The sequence below is a fragment of the Trachinotus anak genome, unplaced genomic scaffold (genome assembly GCF_046630095.1).
Source record: "Trachinotus anak isolate AG129_WGS33_773 ecotype Australia unplaced genomic scaffold, CSIRO_AGI_Tana_v1 ptg000013l, whole genome shotgun sequence".
Taxonomy (NCBI): domain Eukaryota; kingdom Metazoa; phylum Chordata; class Actinopteri; order Carangiformes; family Carangidae; genus Trachinotus; species Trachinotus anak.
The window spans coordinates 4,824,848-4,843,721 of NW_027273864.1; the positions used below are offsets into that span (position 1 = coordinate 4,824,848).

Consider the following 18,874-nt stretch of genomic DNA (forward strand, 5'->3'; position numbering starts at 1 on the left):
CAGTCTGGGTAAACCACCATCCGATATCAGCCTGCGACCACGTACGATAAGTTCGACCCTGTGATCCTCAAACGGCGGTCCTTATCGCTTCCTGCATTTGTGATGTAAGTGATTGTTTTCCTGGCATTGCCTGGGGCTGCCCAGGCCCTCTGGGGTCCTTGTCCCCGTAATGACTCTGCCATAATTAAAGACTGCTCACAACATTGGGCCTGAGTCCAGCAGGAAATCAAAGCGCTGTGAAAATACTGCAAACACAGCCTATGCCCCAAAATGGAGACCTCACAGAGGGGCGGAGTGGAGGAAAGCCTCAGCCACCATTAAAACACAGGAGAGACATCAAAGGCTGGTTTCAATCAACACAGAGAGGCATTGGATTAGGAGCTGTAAGATGGCAGGGAGCTGCACTTCTGACCTCAGGGTCAAGCACAGTGGTGCTTAACTCAGGATGCTACCTATAGCTTCTCTCAGCCACTTTTATGGCTGGTTAGAGACAGTTGAGAGTTTACTACACACTGTTTAACAGTCCCGTTAGGGAAAGGGACATTTTTATGTCCTGGAACAATGTGAGTTACCAACTGCTGCTGTGATTATGATGTCGGGAAAATTGTCTCTCTTGGGTTTTAAAGACAGAGCTTGATTTTTCACAGATCACATTTTTATCAGTGTGGGTACACAGAGGCAGACCATCAATCCAGGTTTAACAAGACACCCTACCTTGCTTGTCAAAGTTGATAATGCTGCAGTTAGTTTGGCTCCAGGGGCACAAGTACACAGCTCCTCCTTCACTGATGTCAGGTTGGCTGGTGTTGGCTTTCGGAGCACCAATCAAAACACTGATACTAGACGAGAGAAAAGACAAAGACATCTTACATATTGTGGTGAAGAACCAAGATTATGCCAAGAAACATCTGTTAAAAAACTACAAAAAAAGTTTTGGCATAGATACAGCTGGTGAAATAAATACTGTTTCTTCTCCAAAGGTTAAACATCTATCTATGATTAATGTCATATCAAGATAAGCATAAGCTCTGCTACCTCAGCATGAAGTCTAAGTCAGCATTGAATCTCTTATCACCTGCTTATGACTTCATTTAAAAACCAGTGTAGCCAGAAGAGTCTTTTGTAGAGGCCAAAAACACTGTAGTTTCTACATGATGCCAAATAAAGAATTATTCTTCATTATTAAAGCCATAATGGTGTCAGTGTCTGAGTGTCATGTACTGTGTGATGACTCCAGCAGAAGCAGAATCTTTTCACTACTTTGTGAAGTGAAGTTTCTACTCCTTACACTGTAAGCTAGCACTTTTCACTCCTCCTTTGGCTCTTTGTTTGGTCTCCTGGACCAACTCCTGAGTCAAATATCTGACATTTTAGCTGGTAAATGTTCCACTGTGTTCACCAGCTAGTTGCTAAGTATGTCCGTTGGTGCTGGGCAGGCAATGTGCAGTCATTTTTTTTTAGCTTGTTCACTGAAAACAACAGCCTGCTGCTGCCAGAAGCCTTGCTGGTGAAAGTTGTGACAATGCACCAAAACAGTAAAACCAAAAATATTCGCTGAAAGACACTAAAAACTCAGTAGAGCTGAGGGGGAGTGCAGCTCTGAAGTTAGCATGCTACATATCTGTTATAGGGAAACTACTGCAACAGTTGCTGAATGATTACACGTCACACTGGGCCTCTATGAAACCTGAATGGGGGTGACATGATAGAATGCAATTACTGTCAGTCTTTGTAGCTTAATGAATGACAATCATCTCTTGAAAACCTTGTTTGGTGATTTTTTTTAGTCTTTGTTTAGGTAACATGGTCATCAAGACATAGTATGTGGTAATTTTAGTGTTCTTACATCTAAGAGAGGCTATTTCATGGAAAAGGTGGCCCTGAAGCTGCACTGAGTGTTCAATTCCCTCCTAAATCCACCAGGTCTTTAAAGGTCCCATTTGTATAAAGGTAGATAAAGGTTTAGGTCTAGGTTCTATATTAATACTGTGAAAGTATCAAAGCCTCAGTCCACAGAGAAATGCACACAGCCTGCATTCAGAAACTGAGCCTTAAAATCAGCCGTCAGGACTTCTGGAACTTTGTGATGTCACAACAAAGCAGTTACTGTTCTCAGCCACGCCCCAAGCCCCGCCCACCTGGACCCACCACCCAACCTTGCAGGATTTGGTTTCCCTGCAGAAATCTGTTATATATATTTTTGATTACTCATAACAGTGAGGCTCAAAGCCTCTCTTCTGATTGGCTGATCAACCTGAGAGAGGAGATGTAAAACTTCACTGAGATAGTTTTTTGTTCTTAAAGCCACAAATGTATCTTCTTATGGATATCAACACTTCAAAAAAAAACCCCAGACAAGTCTAAAATATGGGACCTTTAATAATGTGCATATCAAAACTGCTGTGCTAAGATAGCTACCTATCTGCTGGGAAGCTGGATTTAAGCATTTCTCCGATGGTTTCAAAAGAAAATGTGTGAGCAAGACACTACATAAGTCTCTCACTTTCTGCAGATATTTCTGCAGATTTTAACTAAAGGACAGTCTGGAAATGGATGAATGGCGAGAGCGAACCAGAGAGAGATAAAGAAAAACACATGCTACAGCTAAACAGTATCACTACATTTATTTGTATGTAAGTTTGATTATAATGCAAATATGCACGTGCAAGTGTGTGTATATATGTGAGTGTGTTACAAACCAGCTACACTTTCAAGGATTTCAGACAGCCCTGCTAAAAAGGCCTGGCCCACAGAGAATGGCACAACTTTAGACACTGGTGACTGATGACATTAGCAGAGATCAGACAGACTCTGTGCTCCCCCCATCCCCCAAAATGTCTGGAGAGCAAAAGAGGAATATTTACATGGCTGGATAAGCTTTCCTATAAACCACTCACTCCACGGCCCCTCAGCCAACAGAGTGCAGGCTTTCAATGGCTTTCTCTTTCAAAGGTACATGACTTTTAACCACCCACCACCCCCTGTGATCTCTGCACATGGGGAGTTGTAATATATACCTTGAGTCAATTAAAGGCACTTGTAATGAAAACCTAACATCCAACAAAAGCCTCCTTAACAATATAATTGTATCAGTGAGATGATGGATGCTTCTGTGGAGACCTGAAATCAGGATTCCTTTCCTTTAACTCACATTCGACATGATCATCTGCAAACAGAGGAATGGCTTGTAGGCACGGCTATGTCAAAGATGCAAGCTGTAATTTTTACGAAAGGATTTATGAGCTCCACTGGATGCATTTATATGGCCACATTATTCTAAAACAAGTCATACCCTAATGGTAGGTCTTTCTCTAATAACTATTGTTATTAGAGAATCTATTGTCAGAAGTTAAATATAATATTTGTAATTATGTTTTCATGAGTAAAATCACCTGAAACTCAGAATCGTGTTTTCATAAGATTAGAATGAGCCCTTCATATCTATACAGGTAGCTGGTCCTCTTCCACAAAGTTCAACATGATGCATCGCTATGTTTCTACAGTGTCCCAGAACAATATGCAAAAAAAAATCATATTGAGATTATTTTTGCCAGATGCAATTGCAATATGAGTCACAATTTCAGTAAGAATGGCATTTTTTGCATCTCATTTTCACTGGAAATAATTCAAAAATGATTATGATGATTGGATTTTTGTTGGGTCTTGTACCAAAAAAGCATGTTCCCTAACCCCCAGAGAATATGCTCTTGCATCTCTGTGGACCACAATGCTTCATTTATGATATGTTGTAACACATTTTACCTTTATTAAATTTACTGAAGGTCCTGCAATTTGGATATATTGCAATTTCAATTCCATTCAATCGTTCAGCCCTATTTTACAGTAGCCCAGGATGGACAAATAAAACACTGGCTCTAAAGAGGGTCTTTTTATGTTTTTATGTCACCTTAAGGCCACCATAGATTCTCCTACACGCTTTGGAGGAGATCGCTGGTTGCCACTAAACCCGCAACAATGGTCCTTTAAATGAACAGGGTAATCACTTTGGTTGAACTGCTCACAATGTATAGTCATATTAAACATGTCACAAGGGGTCATACATTGACATTGCGTCATTTTAATGGGTGCAAGCCAAAACAGTTGGAAACCACTGTATACTGATATGATCTTCCATTACATTCAGTAAAGAACACAATATATGTCCATGGAAACCAGCAGAGCTTCTCTATCCCAGTTAACCCTGTTCAGGGTTCTCAAGATTTTATCTGACTTATTACAATAAACAGCCAGACCTCTCGAATATCTGCTTTATTTGGTTAACATGCAAATACAGTCATTAAACTCATACATATGTGGGTGGCCCAGAATTATCTGACAAAATACCCAGTGAGTGTGTTTTCTTTCCTGTCGTATAAACCATGAGATCATGAGTGAATCTCTGCGAGTCACTGAGAGCAAAAGGCACAAATCAGAGCTGTGATGTTGGTTTAACCTATATTAAAGCTGCACTTTAATGTAGAGCACACAGACAGGTTGGTAAATATAAAGAAGTTCACTGGCACCAGGTCACAAGATTTCAGTAGTTGTGTCCTATCTCTAATTATAAGCAGGTCTAAGCAGAAGCTCTGCAAGGCTGCACACAAACAAAGCTAAATGCTGTTCATGTTGATGTTTAACAGGTATAATGTTTATCATTTTAGCTTAGTATGTTAGCATTATAGCATTTGCACTAAAACAAGAATAGCTGAGGTTGGTGGGAATGTCATTAGTCTTGGAGGCATTTGGTCATAAACCAAAGCATTAAGCAACCAGGTTTTTACACCTCACTGTCTGGAGACAATGAATATCTGAACCAAAGTTAACATCAATCCATCCAATCTGTGTGAAGATATTTCACTAAAAACTAAAAACATCAAGCTTGTCATGGTGCTAAAGAAAAAGTTGGGAGATCAGTAACATCAGTTCATTCATCTCCTGGAAATTATGAACATCTGTAAAAGATTTATGGCAATTAACCCAACTGTTGACATTTCAGTCCAGTGTACAGTGATGTTGCCTCACCGTGCAATGCATACATGCAGAAAAAGTTAATAAAGTGCAGTGAACCAGCCAAAGGAGGATCTTGATAAACGAAAAAAAAAACAAAGTAATAAATCTGCGTTTTCTCTTTGTGAAGTTTCATTGCCAGTGACAAACTAAAGTTGCAGTTTGATTGATATTGGCACATGTACCATTTCATGTTAGTGCAAAACAGTATATTATGTTAATTTTCTGGATCCTAACTGTAAAAACAGTACACTATTAAAATTTGTAAAAATATATAAAATTACAGAACTGAGATACAGCTCACTATTTAAGGTGGGTTTTCAAACCTCTCTCAGTCCAGTTTTGGTCAAAGTCAAAAAAAGCACATACCACTGATGATTACAGTAAAAGTAAACATAAAATGTCTTTTTTTCCCCCCGCCAAAAGAAAAAAAAATCCCTCCAGTCAGACAATTATTTCCAGCCCAGTTAATGTGCTGAAACCTTCCAAACCTCACTCACTTTTTGCTCAGTTGTGATTATCTCAAAATTGGTCAAAGTGAACTGAATGAGTCTTGGAAATCCCCTCATCAGTGATAGTGTGCAAGTTGCCCAGTCTGAAATGTCTCTCATTACTGTCTGAGTACTTGCCCTGTACTAACAGAAAACATACTTCACCTAAATTAATGTACTGTATATTTATTAACCATGGCCTGATACACCTGATATGAGAGAGGAACCAGCTCTAACACACTTGATGCCTGCCTCCTAAACTGGACTTCTTGACTTACGCTGGACACGTGGGCTGAGACAATGAAAGCAGTGACCACGTGGTGAGCAACAGGAGCTACTCTACAAACAAGGCTCCCTACAGCCAAACAGTCCATTAATTGTCAGGCATGACAACCAGCAAAAGCAACCCCTTCAGCAGAAGGAAAACATCTCCCTCATATGGGAAAGCATCCTTTTCCTACGTTGTTTACCCACCACAAAACAAGAACCACTAGATTCACATGGAGATGTTCACCAATAATCATGAGCTGTCAAAATACAGGAATTTGCTCAAAAACAACGTGTGGTATTGTTCATTGTGACTATTGCAGGCATAAATGTGCTGAGTCTGTACAAACTGGTCTAAATCAACATGTCAGTAATTACTCCACAACATGCCCCCTAACCACCAGAGGCTTAGTTAAGCAAACTGAGAGAATCTTAACCAATTTCCTCACAGGAAAATATCTACATTCATTAAACCAACACCGCTTTCACTCTGTGAGCCCTTGAGGATGTTAGTGAGGAAAAAACTGGGGCGCAGAGGGCCCATAAGGTGTAACTGGGATTTATAAGGCAAAGATCTCAGCGGTTTAACCTTTTACAGGAGCAGCAGTGCACATACCTTTCAAACCATGTCTGCTACAAGCAGGTTATCATAGAAAAGATAAGAAAGAGTTGATATGCACGAGATTCCTGTCACCATCTGTACAGAGCTTGGTGGTGATGTAAAACATCCTCCAGAGATTCTCTGCTCAGCAGCTGTGAACAGCTGGCTGCGAGGACAAGCCAAAATGTATTTGACTGTTTCAACAGGGTGTGTTTCAGTTAGAGAAAAAAAAATTATTATGAAAAGCTGTTGTTTTCAGTGCATTACATTTTTATTTGTTTATTTTATATCACAGCTATATTAATAAATGAATGTACATTAATATTTAGGTGACACTGAGTCAGACTTCTCCATGCCATCAGTTTTGAATATCAAATTTGCAAAGTGACAATAGCTATTCATATATTCATCAAAAAAATCATTAAAGTTAAAATATAAATTCTCAGGTAACACATATACATATGCACAGTACATGTGACTACATTGATTTGTGCTAACAGAGTCCGTGGTAACACTGATGTTTGCTGTTTGCTGTTTGCTAATTGCGCTTGCTGGCTGACTAGATCACAGTTAGTTCCGCTAAAGTTAGACAACAGTAACACTAATTGCTGAACAATGATCACTGGAGCAACAAGTGATAATTGTGGGATGATGATAAATAGTAAAAACAGTTAAAAACTAGTACAAGTGTAGAAAGAAGAGTAGTAAAATCAGCAAACTGAGTCCCTCAGTGGTGCAGTATAACGTTTGCTAACATTAGCTTTAGCCACCATACTCTCCTGCAGCAAAATGTTGAGTGTATTAAACTGAGCACGGGAGTTTTGTGTTGCTTGTAAATTCAATTTTTTTATATAAGATGAAGAAGACTTTTTTCAAGTTAATCTAACTAGCCTCAATTCAGAGCGGAAACAGTTTAATGTATCACAGTGGTATACACAAGAAGTTTATGGTTAGCCTGCCCTGGGCTTGTGCTAAATGTCACCAGTTATCAGCAGCCTATTCACCATCAAACACAGAGAGCAGACAAGATCATTGACCTGTGCCTTATGACCGGCTCAATTAAAAGAAAATCAAAGAAAATCTCAGATATAATGGGCACAACAGGCTGGTGTTAAGTGTTATAGCCGCCATGACTGAGACTAGTAGTGCTTTCCATGTCATCCAGACAGCATTCATATGTGTGATAACACTGATGCTACATAAATAGCACCACTTGTTGCTGTGCAGTGTGTGAGGTGCAGGGGTTGTCGATGATTGAAAATTGTCCCAGCTGACTTTCTTCCACACAAGCTCACCACAGCACTGCTGAAGGAGTAGACGTTTGTTTCTGGGATGTTTGGGGAGTCAGGTGGTCCAGGAGCTTTATTTTAATGCTTAAGCAGTGTTTGGTCTGAAAACGTTTCAGAAACACTGTTATATATACATTGGGGTCCAAAAGTCTGCTCATGTTGAAATAGACAAGTAAAATGAACATGTTATTTTGTATGCCAAAATAAAATACTGGGATGTAACATCCAAGTCAAACAATATAACTGATCATCTTGGAAACAAGTTAACCCTCGACAGCTCTGGGTTTTTCAGATTGCTGGCTATTTTTATTTTATTTTTCTTTCAAATCAGTTACATGGCTCTGGGACTCGGATATAATGGTAATACATGAAAGGCACAGACTGGAGCTTATCTGTGTGCAGATAATAAGTGAACTCCATCAAGCCACCAGCCTTAGTTGATACACTTCACACCTCATTCATATCCGGGCTACTTTGAATTATGACCCTGTGTGTGTGTGTGTGTGTGTGTGTGTGTGTGTGTGTGTGAGTTTCACACTAGTACCCAGAGGAGAGTTTTCTCAGTGAGTCTAAACAGGTGATGGTACTGTACATGCTGTGTCTGTGAGGCAAGAAGAACATGTTTGATCTTTGACTTTATCTCACTCAGCAGTTCCTCATCTGTCAACAAAAACCAGCAGGAAACCCTGACTGCCCCTTCAGTACATATTCACAAGAGGATTAGTGTATTTCTTACATTGTGGTAGGTTAACCCCCTCCCCTTTGAATCTCTCTCTCACACACACACACACACACACACACACACACACACAGACTTGTATGTCTGTTTCCAATCATACTCAGGCTGGAATCCAGAGTGTATGTGTGTGTGTCTGTGTGTGTGTGTGTGTGTGTGTGTGTGTGTGTGTGTGTGTGTGTGTGTGTGTGTGTATGTGTGTGTGTCTGTGTGTGTGTGTGTGTGTGTGTGTGTGTGTGTGTGTGTGTGTGTGTGTAATGAGAAAGTCTAAAAAACCATAGTTAACTTATACATGCAAACAAATGAGCAAATGTTTTATAGGATTCTAATAGTTGTGGTCTGGGCCATGTTACTGATGGTATAATAGAAACATTTCAAGTCTGCAGAACTGACTCTTTAGAAGCACAGACACAACTACAACACAGGAATATTGTATATTATTGTGTTTGTTATTGTATTGTATAGTATAAGAATGCCATGAGAGAGAAAAAATAAAGGTAACTGTGTGGTCATAAAGACCCTATAAGACTGTATAAATATAGTGATTCCATAAGGCAGTGGTTCTCAAAGTTGGGTCTGGGAACCCCCAGGGATCCTTGAGGGGGTTCTTGGGGGTCCCCAGCAAAAAGATGAATAATTTATTTTTACTATATTTCCATCCATCCATGAGACAATGACAAGGATGTATGACCATTGCGGTCATAAGTTTTGAACACTTTCTTTAATGAAACATCTAAAAGCAAAAATCTTATCAAATAGAGGACCCTGGACTTAATCTTATCAAATGGGGGTCCTTGGTCTAATTTGTGTCAGTTCAGGGTCATTGATGTGAAAAGGTTTGAGAACCACTGCCATAAGAGGCCAATACCACTGATTTCTTTCATTCATATTATCCCTATTGTGATCTGAAAGAAGTGGGACTGCTGTAAACGTAGACTTGGAGAGAACATCGAGCTTCGTGGTGATGGTTAGAGACTTTACCTGGATGAGTTGGTGAAGAACTCCACAGAGTAGCCGAAATAACTCCCCTGCGGTCCGGAGAAAACGACGCGTGTCTCAGTGTCCAGGTTAAAAGCTGCGCAAAACTGCACCAAAGCCACCACTACAGGTCCGAGCAGCACGGCGCAGTGACAGCGTTTTGCCCCTGACCGGGGAGGTGGAAGTCCAGGAACGGTGCCCATCTGTGCTGCTGCGCGTCTCTTCTCTCATTGAACAGCCGCGGCGCAAAACACATCATCCGTGCTGTTCCTTCTGTGGGACAGTTCGGGTCGGGATCATAGACCTGGCGTCCTGGGTAATCCCTTCAGCTCCGACAGGTCCAGCGCACTGATCCAGAGTAAGTGGTGGAGTGTAAAGAAAGGCAGGACTGAGTCAGAGAGAGTGTGAGCAACAGAGGGAGGGAAGAAGGAGGAGAGGGGGATCGTTGCGACCTCACTGTGGGGTGGAGCTTTAAATATTACCAGACAATCTGGTTTCCACAGAAAAGAAAAAAAAAAAGAAATGCTGTAAAACACGACAACACACAGAGTCAGGAATATCACAGTAAAGCCTCCAGTCTGGGCTGAGAGCTTTTATGAGACAGAAGATTACAAGATAATATGATGTAGTCAATACAAACTCACACACTGTAGCTACATCCTAACAGGATTACCATGTCATATAATATGTAAAAGGAGATTCATTCATGCAGCTTCCTGGGATTTTATTCATTACATCCCAACATGAATGTATGTTTGCAGTGGCAGGTGTTTTAAGGGGTCATAGCACAGGTCTAATTAATATCATTATATGAGACAGTTTGGTAGAACAAGTGAGTAATTCTTTTCACACCTGTTGAATGCTTATGTGAAACTGTCCTATTATATCAACTTTACAGTGCAATGAAGTTTAACTGCATATAACAATCTGTGTCACTTTCTACAAATCATCAGCTCAGACATTAAGAGTCATTCAGCCTCTCAGTTTTCTGACAACAGACTACATTAAACAGCAGCCAGTCCTGCTGCAGGAGGAGGAAAACCTCACACTGACTTGTTCAGGACTCAAGACACAAAGTGTGGGACTTAGACTAGACCTGGGACTTGACATGAGACCTCACTCAGGACTTCATAGACCTGACTTGAGACTTGGGTCTGACTTTTTCCCTCCTCTGCCAATAATGTTTTATGATTCACATTAAACAACTGTGATTAAGCCAGCAGCAGTGCAGTGAGCTGAACTGACATTAACCTCATTTACACTGTAAAACATTTTAAAGAGGCATCAATTGGAAAAAAAGCCTCAAGCTAAAGTTTCATATTTTATTCAAAGTCTGATTCTTGTAATGTCAAACTAAGAGAGTTAAATTTGGAGAGATATTTAATAAACCTAATTTGTTGAGTCGCCCTGATAAACATCAAAGTCATATTTTTTTTACAGTTAAATTTTCACAGTTTAAAGTTAGTTCTTCATTTGTTAAAGACCTTACAGCTTTGGTTTTAGCTCATTATTTTCAGTCAGAAGAACTCACGTTTCTAGGTCCTGACATGGTCTGAAATGAAAAACAGAAATGTGAAGTTGACATAACTTGATATTAATAAAACATCTATTTTTATATTAAATACGGTGCAGGTGAGTGTTTTACATTTCCACTAGTTAAGCACAAACAGAGGTAAGCATCTCCCTGCAGAAACAGCACAGTGATGAACTTAATCATTCTGACAACATTTCCAAATTGAGATTACTTGAGAAAATCAATGTCTCTTTCACCTTTGTTGTTGCTGTTTGGCAAAAAAAACGGAAGTTCACTGAACTCTGGGTGTCCTGACAGAAACAAAGGAAGTCTTTACATGTATAACCTGGGGTCACTTTTACTGCACATCTTCCTTGATGCTTACGGTCATAAAATGTTTGCTTTAACATACTTTACATGTCAAGACAGAAATCAGTGTGACTAAACCTGGAAAACCCACAGACATCCATCTTCAGCTCCGTCTGTCGTCAGTCAGTTGGAACTAAACTTGCTGTTATGGCAAACTGACAGGCAGTATGTGATTATTTGTAGGTCTCCTTGTGCTTATGTGTGTGTGTGTGTGTGTGTGTGTGTGTGTATCCTTGAATTTGAAGAACTGTGAGTCACGATGTGTTACCTGCCAAAGGCAACAGAACCTGGACAAAGAAAGTTTTCACTGTGTGGAAACACATTTGGACATGGCACAGAGGAAGTACACTGTGCCCTGCAGAGGCTGATAGCACAACAGTTGGTTCCCCTCATAAAGTAACACATGCCAGCTGATGTGGTAATGTTCTGGATGCTGGAGTTTATTTCATGAGGAGGTTTAAACAGAAACTTTTTCAATAGATTTACATGGACATGTCTTCATATTTTTACAAGTTTATTATCCACAGCACAGAAGTTGCTTGCAGCCTCACGGCTCACTGTAAAATCTGACCAAACAATTCAAAATTATGATGAATTCTTAGAGAAATTATCATCTCTCAGCGCAAAAATCAAAAGTTTGAGTTGGTGTCATGCTTTGAGACAAAAACCTGGTGAAACTCAGAGAAAGAAGTCACCACATGCGGTATATGAAAACTGCTGGGCTTGTATTCAAGCAATCAGGCAATCTATGACCTCTATTGGCAACAGGCATGAATTGCAACATGTCATGTGAAAACATTTAGCAAAAGGTCTATAGCTGCACTTGTATACAATAAAGTCACATTTTCATAATGTAAAGCTGGACCTGAACTTATTAGAGCAGATACAGAAAGTGAAAGAAGTCAAAAAAAACCACCTGACTCTACAGTTCACCTCAGCTCTGTGTGCTTCAGCATCGTCTTGTTCATAGTTTTGCCTTTGTGGCCCCTAACTCCACTGCTCTGGTTTGCTCTCGCTGCTCTCATCGACCTCATTTCCAGCAGCAGGCAGATGAATCCACTGTTTGTTACCAAAGCTGCACCAAACAGCAGACAGAAAAATTAGCAACTAGCTAACTTAAGGAGCACTTAGCAGCTAAACATGTAGGTCTTTTCTCCTGACAGTGATGTTTACATTCAGCTTTTCCTCACCAAAACACATGTTGTGTGTGTGACCTAAAAAAGAAGTGTGTTTTTCTTTGTGCACCTTGTGCAATATCATTGACTACCGCAATATAGTAATTATTTGTTTTACTACTACTACATGACTATATTTACTGTGTTGTTTGTTTCCAAGCAGCAGTGCTGTTCTAAAAAAAACAACAGCTACACTAATATTTTTGTACTAACCATGTACTAAATGACAGTGTATAATGTGAAAGTGATCGCCTGTTATAATTATCCCACAGGTAATTAACACTCGACTCTATAGTTCCCTTCAGCTCTATGGATCATTTTAGCTTCTTTCAGCTCATTGTTTTGGTTCACTCACTGCTCTCATCAACCTCAGTTACAGAGGGCAGCTGTTTTCAACTCACTGTCTGCTACCTGCCCAGCAACAAACAGCAGACACACAAAGAACACAGCGGAGCCAGACATTTCCCCCAGGAGTTGGTGGAGACCAAAACAGAGCTGAAAGAAGTGTGAATATTGGACTTAAATTTGTCAGGTAGACAAAAACATAAAAATGCTAATATTCACAGATGTGTAAATATGCAAATGCTTGGTAACATGTCCCTAAAGCACATATAATAATAAAGCATTTTTGGCTGAGCGTGAAGTCTGTGCAGTGTTGACTTTCTAATTTTACTTCAGTGTGAACGTTGGCTCACAAACCAAAGGCCATCATCACATTAAAGAAATCAGACTTGAAACCCTTGAGAAGGAGTGATGTACTCTCTGATGCATGGACTCTCTACATCAGTGGCGACTAAGTTTTATTCTTATTTTAGTTTCGAAGAAGAAAGTGAGAGACAGTGGGAGAGTGGGGGAGAAAGTGAACATAGGTGACCTTTACTGATTTGGCTCAAGACTGTGGAAAAAGATCATACATCTCGCTGAAAGGAGCCAGCTGAAACTGCAAAAGCTCAAAGGCTCCTGTGCTAGTTACATCTGCAGGCTAATTGGAAAGGCCTGAGAAAAGAAGCCTGCTGGAACACCTATTTCAGCATTTCTGCAATTATTTTGTTATGTGGATGCTTGTAAATTTTAAAAGGTTTCATTTTCCACTGGCCAACTTGCCAGCTGTGTGGGGGATTTTATCTATGTCTTTTCACAGCCAAAATTACCCCCCAACCCCCACACACTCACACACACACACACACACAAGCTAGTCTCCATTCTCCATTATGTCAGAGTACAGGTGATAAGAGACATAACACACACCTACTAGCAGTGTCTGCATGATGTCTCGAGCACTGAAAGATGGAGGAAGGAGTACTCTTCCCTCCGTACACACACATGCATGCACCAGGCCACCTACATACACAGGAAGCAGAATAACCACAATTAAAACAACAACATGGCTGCTAGTGTGAGAGTTTGGGGGGATTTTTGCTTAAGTCAACTTTAAGGTATTTACAAAGCCTGACGTCACTCACCTCAGGAGGATCAGACACCGATGACTCTGACTTGATGCAGCTTATGTGTCCCAAGAATGAATGTGTTTTTATCCTTCATGTGAATGACTGAAAGGACACTGGGCCAAAGTTCTGTGCTAGCAGATGTAAAGTTGACCTGAAGTCACAAAGTACTTCAGAGGTACTGTATAATCAAGTTATACTGAAGATCTCCATCTCCAGTTAATCTACCATATATCAACTAGCATTTGTAGTTTTATATGGTACAGTATAATGAATGGTATGGTAGCTACCTAAGTAGTGAGCATGAGCAGTGACAGCCAACATGGATAAAGAAACAAGCACAAATGATGGACTTTAAAGTTGCAATAATCAGGGGTGTAGGTTTGCATGTGGACGGTTGGGACATGTCCCTATCGACATTTGAGTGAACTTGAGTGCGCTGACAATGGTAAGTTATCAGTACTGTCTGTCCAGACCTCAAGCATAAGTGAAAATTTTATTTCAGATGACTGCTTAATGTTGTCCACACCAAATCTGGTATAGCTACCTAAGGTCACCAGCCTTAGATTACTAGATTATTGATACTGATACATCACTGGATCAGCAGCATTTTACTGTTGTAGCTGGTGGAGGTGGAGCCAGTTTTAAATGTGAAATCAAGGCGAGAGGGGGAACTGCAACACCAGTAGGACTACTGCCTTTCTCTGTTATCTGTTAATAAGTAATTTAGTAATTAAAATTTACTTTCTTTCAATCTTGGATATGTTACTGTGTATAGTTCTTAATTAAATGTAAATACAAGTCATGTGTAAATTAAAAAGCCCTATTTGTTTTGGAGAAGTTGTTGTGTCTCTACCAATGTTGAGACCAAACCTGTGCCCTTGGCAATAATCAGTATCTTATATTAACAATAGCTCAAAAGACACATATGTGTAGGCCTAAAGTGAAAGATATCACTTGTAGTGATGAACCCACAGGTTTCCTCTCAGCTGCATGGAGTGTTTTAGCATCTTTCAGCTAATTGTTATGGTTTTATGGCTGCAACTTTACTGTTGGGCTGAGTCTCACTGCTCACATCAATCTAGTTTCCAACAGTTGATAAACCCACCGTATGCTACCTATCAGACAACGTTAGCAAGTAACTAGTGAACATAATGGAACATTTAGCTAATGTGCCAGATGTGTTTCTCAGTGGTTGACGGAGCCCAGAACAGAGCTGAAAAGAAAATGAATATTGGACTTAAATTCATCAACGTGATTCCAAACGAAAGCTAATCTTTGTTCGCTCCTGCTGGACTGTTAGTTTTCCCATTACCCACATCAACTTTAAGCTTTAAGCTTTAAGTGACGATATGTTACAACATTGTGTTTATAGCTGTTGTGCTCTGCCACCTAAGAGGCAATAATGATAATAATAATAATAATAATAATAATAATAATAAAAATGTAGGTTTTAAGATCCTTTATATTTATTTACATTAAGAAAATGTCGCTCATGAAGAGCTGTGTGAGAGCCAAGCAGAATGCATGAACAACTGGCAGAAAGGTACTGTGGGCTGGAGGACTGTCCTTCAGCTGAAAGACTCCTGCATCAGCAAGCATCCTCCCTGCTGATGAGTCATTGAGCAACAGGCTTAGTCACAACTAGCTCCAGGGACATTTTTGTGCATCTGAGCTTGACCTCTGACCTTTCCCTGACCTCTAGTCTTCCTTAGCGGGGAGAGGGAAAAGTATAATTTTACAGGAAGAAATAAAGCTGTAAGATTTCCCCTTTTCTTTTCCCACAGAGGGAAACGTGTTCATTCATGGTTTTACACTGGTGATTCTGCTTTCTCAGTGCAAGTGTATGATTCAAAATGTGAGTTACCTTTCCATTTTGTTGACAGCATTCATACATATACAGCAGTAGATGCATATGTACAGACAGGAGAAACCGCCACCATATAGTATTCATGAATGAGGTTCAGAGGTGTATGCACTCTGATGGGTTTTAATTATCATGTGCATCTCATTTTCATCAACCGAATCCAGAATGAATTGCAGGGTGAGGAATGTGACCAAGCAGAGGTTGAAACCCCATAGCTCTCCCAGGGACCTCGTCCAAGTTTATCTATCATCTGCCTTGTCAACACAACACTGCCTCTTAATTGAGACGAGCTAATACAGCAGTTGCCCTGTATAACCTACACGCCTATTCCACAGAGAAACCATGAAGAAAAACTCACACTGCAAACAAGCGGGGAAGCACGAGGCCGGCAGGGAAGAAACGGGGCCTCTGAGTGCTGCTCTCACCCAGACAGAGGCCCCTCATTGAGAAAAAGACAAGTAATAATGCATTATATTCATACTGGAGAGGAGCCCAGAGTCTTCCACTGTGAATATCTCCTTTCAATATTAACCTCTCAGTGACGGAGCAGCTCTATTAATAACAGAATCTCAGTTACCGTTGGATTTCTATCAAGAGGGGAGACTTGTGTGTGGTTGCCTGTGTCCTCAACTTTCAGTGTGTATTCCCACAGGTTGCATGAAAAATATTCCAAAGAAAAGTTGCTCCAGTAATCAACAGTAAGGTCTGGTTTCTCTGTCGGTCCCTCAGTCACTGGTGAAGTGTCACTGCGACAGAAAGAATGAATAGAGCCAAGAGGAAAGTGTTTTTGTTAAGGAGGTTGAGGAAAATCAAAAGCCGAAATCAGTGTTATCAACCAGCAACCATGCCTGTGTGCACCTGAAAGGGCTTCCTGTAGGTTAACAGTTATTAATTGTGGTAGATATCTTAGTCTCGCATTCAGGAAAATGTTCCAGTGAAGGAAACTGTTTCCTCCGCTTCACTGGCAAAAACAACAGCTGTAAATCAGAGCCCATGTAAGTTGTAAACAATTTAATATCCAGATGTTGTTTCATAAGAGAATCATGAAGAAACCACCAAGTTTGCTACTTTAACTGATGTCATGTTCTTCTTCCAGGAAACAGGGGTAAAGAGGAGTCTAATCCAAGTCAGGCCAGTATTACACTAACTCCCTGTGTCACTGTGGTGACTTCATTTAGCAGGAATGGTGTAGAATGAGGTTTACTACAATACAAGAGACTGTGACGGAGTCCTGCAGCAGTACATTCTCATCTGGATCAGAGGACACCCCTGGCACGCTTTTGTTCCAGCATTTATTCCTCCCTCCAAGCCATTAACTCCAGCTATTGCATTCAAGTTACTGAGTACCCTGAAATTCATGTTGACAAGAACTGATCCCACGTTGTGGAAGTTTGGACCATTGGCCACCTGAGTTCATGAGGGACAAGGTCACTCCAACAAAGCCACCTACACCTCACTTCCTTCAAATTCAGTTCATAATGATAAGCTCACCTCAAAATCTATTTCAGTTTTTATAAAGCTCTCTGTCATAGCACATGGTCTTCATCAGTAAATGGAGGTAACCAGTTGTTGTGGAATTGTAGATGTTTAGATTAACTTTTGACGTTCAACATTTACTTCGACATGGATGCAAAGTCTTTGAAGTGCTCTGAAAAACTGTAAGTTTGAACATCCACACTTATCACCATCTTATCATGAACATCATGTAATAAGACGTTAATGTTGTTGTCAACTGTGGTGAAAAATGTTTGTTTTTATCTGCTAACACCTTTTCGTGGCACCTACTATAATACCCATGGGTATCAACAAGTGAAGCACACAATGTGAACACCTCGTCACAGTGCTCCTTTCTGTACGTCTGTGCTCTGGGAGTAACAGAAGTGTCAGTCTAACACCTCTGTTGAATGGACCAGAGCAGCATGCCTGGTTTAATCTCCGATGAGCAATTTTTAGCCTTGCTAGCCACATGGGTCTTGCGATATCGGCCTGTCAGTCAGTCTTGGTGCAGACTGTAAAATATCTCAAACAACTGGATGAACTGATATGTGATTTGGTTCAGACATTCATGTCCTCCAAACACTCGGGACACACCACCTGCCTTGCTGATTTGCTGCGGCCGATCCCTTAACTTTTTATCTGGCACCATCATCAGATCAAAAGTTTTACTTTGTTCAGTAGGTTAATGAATACATACTAAATACTAGGTTAATAACATCAGCTTTGGCGTCATGTTAGTAATTACCAAATGTTAACATGCTAACATGCTAAACAATAATGGTGAAGTAAAAGTTATACCATCTTAACCACACTTTAGCATGGTCCAGAGTAATTCCCTTGTTCACTCACTCACTACCTCCTGCACAATAGACGCTTACTAATTGCCCACACTTACTGATCACTGTCATTTTGCATCAATCGTTAATTTTCATATCTAAAAGTGTGACACATTGCATTGTGGGATAGTAGTAGTGTCTATGCCATGGACACGACTGCACAAGTGAATTTACACACTTAGAGTTCAGACACTCAAAAAAATGGCAGAGGGTAACTGTGTGCACTGACACAGGCAACGTGAGCATGTTAGTACTGCTGTGCCAAAGTACAGCCAGACTCTTATACATTAGTTAGCAGCGCATCAGTAAATTACAGATTGTAATGCCCAGATATATTGTTCACAAAAGTTAGGTTTTAGCATGCGAATAAAGCTTTAGTCAAATTAAAACATCATTGGCAGAGCTGCCTTTAACACAGCATCCATGTCATTTGCGGTACGGGAATGCTCCATCACTTTTCTCCATTACAATGATTGTGCTAATAGTCTACATGCTGCTTGAAATGTGCATTAACTTACATGTGTAAAGCACCACAGGAATGGTAATCATCTTGTTTTTCAGACTAAATATGTGGTCCGCCTTGTGTCAGTCCTTCGGATACATGAAAATTGCAGCTAATTGATTTACTGGTGCAGGGGCATGTTGACAGCCCCTAGCTGTTTACCACAGCAAACTCAAGACTAAACCATGGATTGTATATAAAAAGGCAATCACCAAACCACAGCGTCTGTCTGAAAACCCATGAAACACCCATGTCACAGAGCTGCCTTGTAGCTGCAGTATCCTATCCTTCTCGTCCCCTT

The 18,874-nt window shown here is 40.4% G+C and overlaps 1 protein-coding gene across 2 annotated transcripts in view; it reads right to left on the minus strand.

Annotated features, from left to right (window-relative positions):
* The window catches only part of LOC139630712 (integrin alpha-5-like), a 48,484-nt gene extending 38,507 nt beyond the window's left edge, over positions 1-9,977 (minus strand). Inside the window, exons 1-2 of one of the 2 annotated variants that reach the window (XM_071494382.1) lie at positions 9,373-9,977; positions 715-839 (exon numbers count right to left, since the gene is read on the minus strand). In XM_071494382.1, coding sequence (XP_071350483.1) covers positions 715-839; positions 9,373-9,572 — 325 coding nt within the window. In that variant the 5' untranslated portion in view covers positions 9,573-9,977. The remainder of the gene's footprint in view (positions 1-714; positions 840-9,372) is intronic. The other variant, XM_071494381.1, reaches the window with a different exon arrangement.
* Between the last annotated feature and the right edge of the window lie 8,897 nt (positions 9,978-18,874).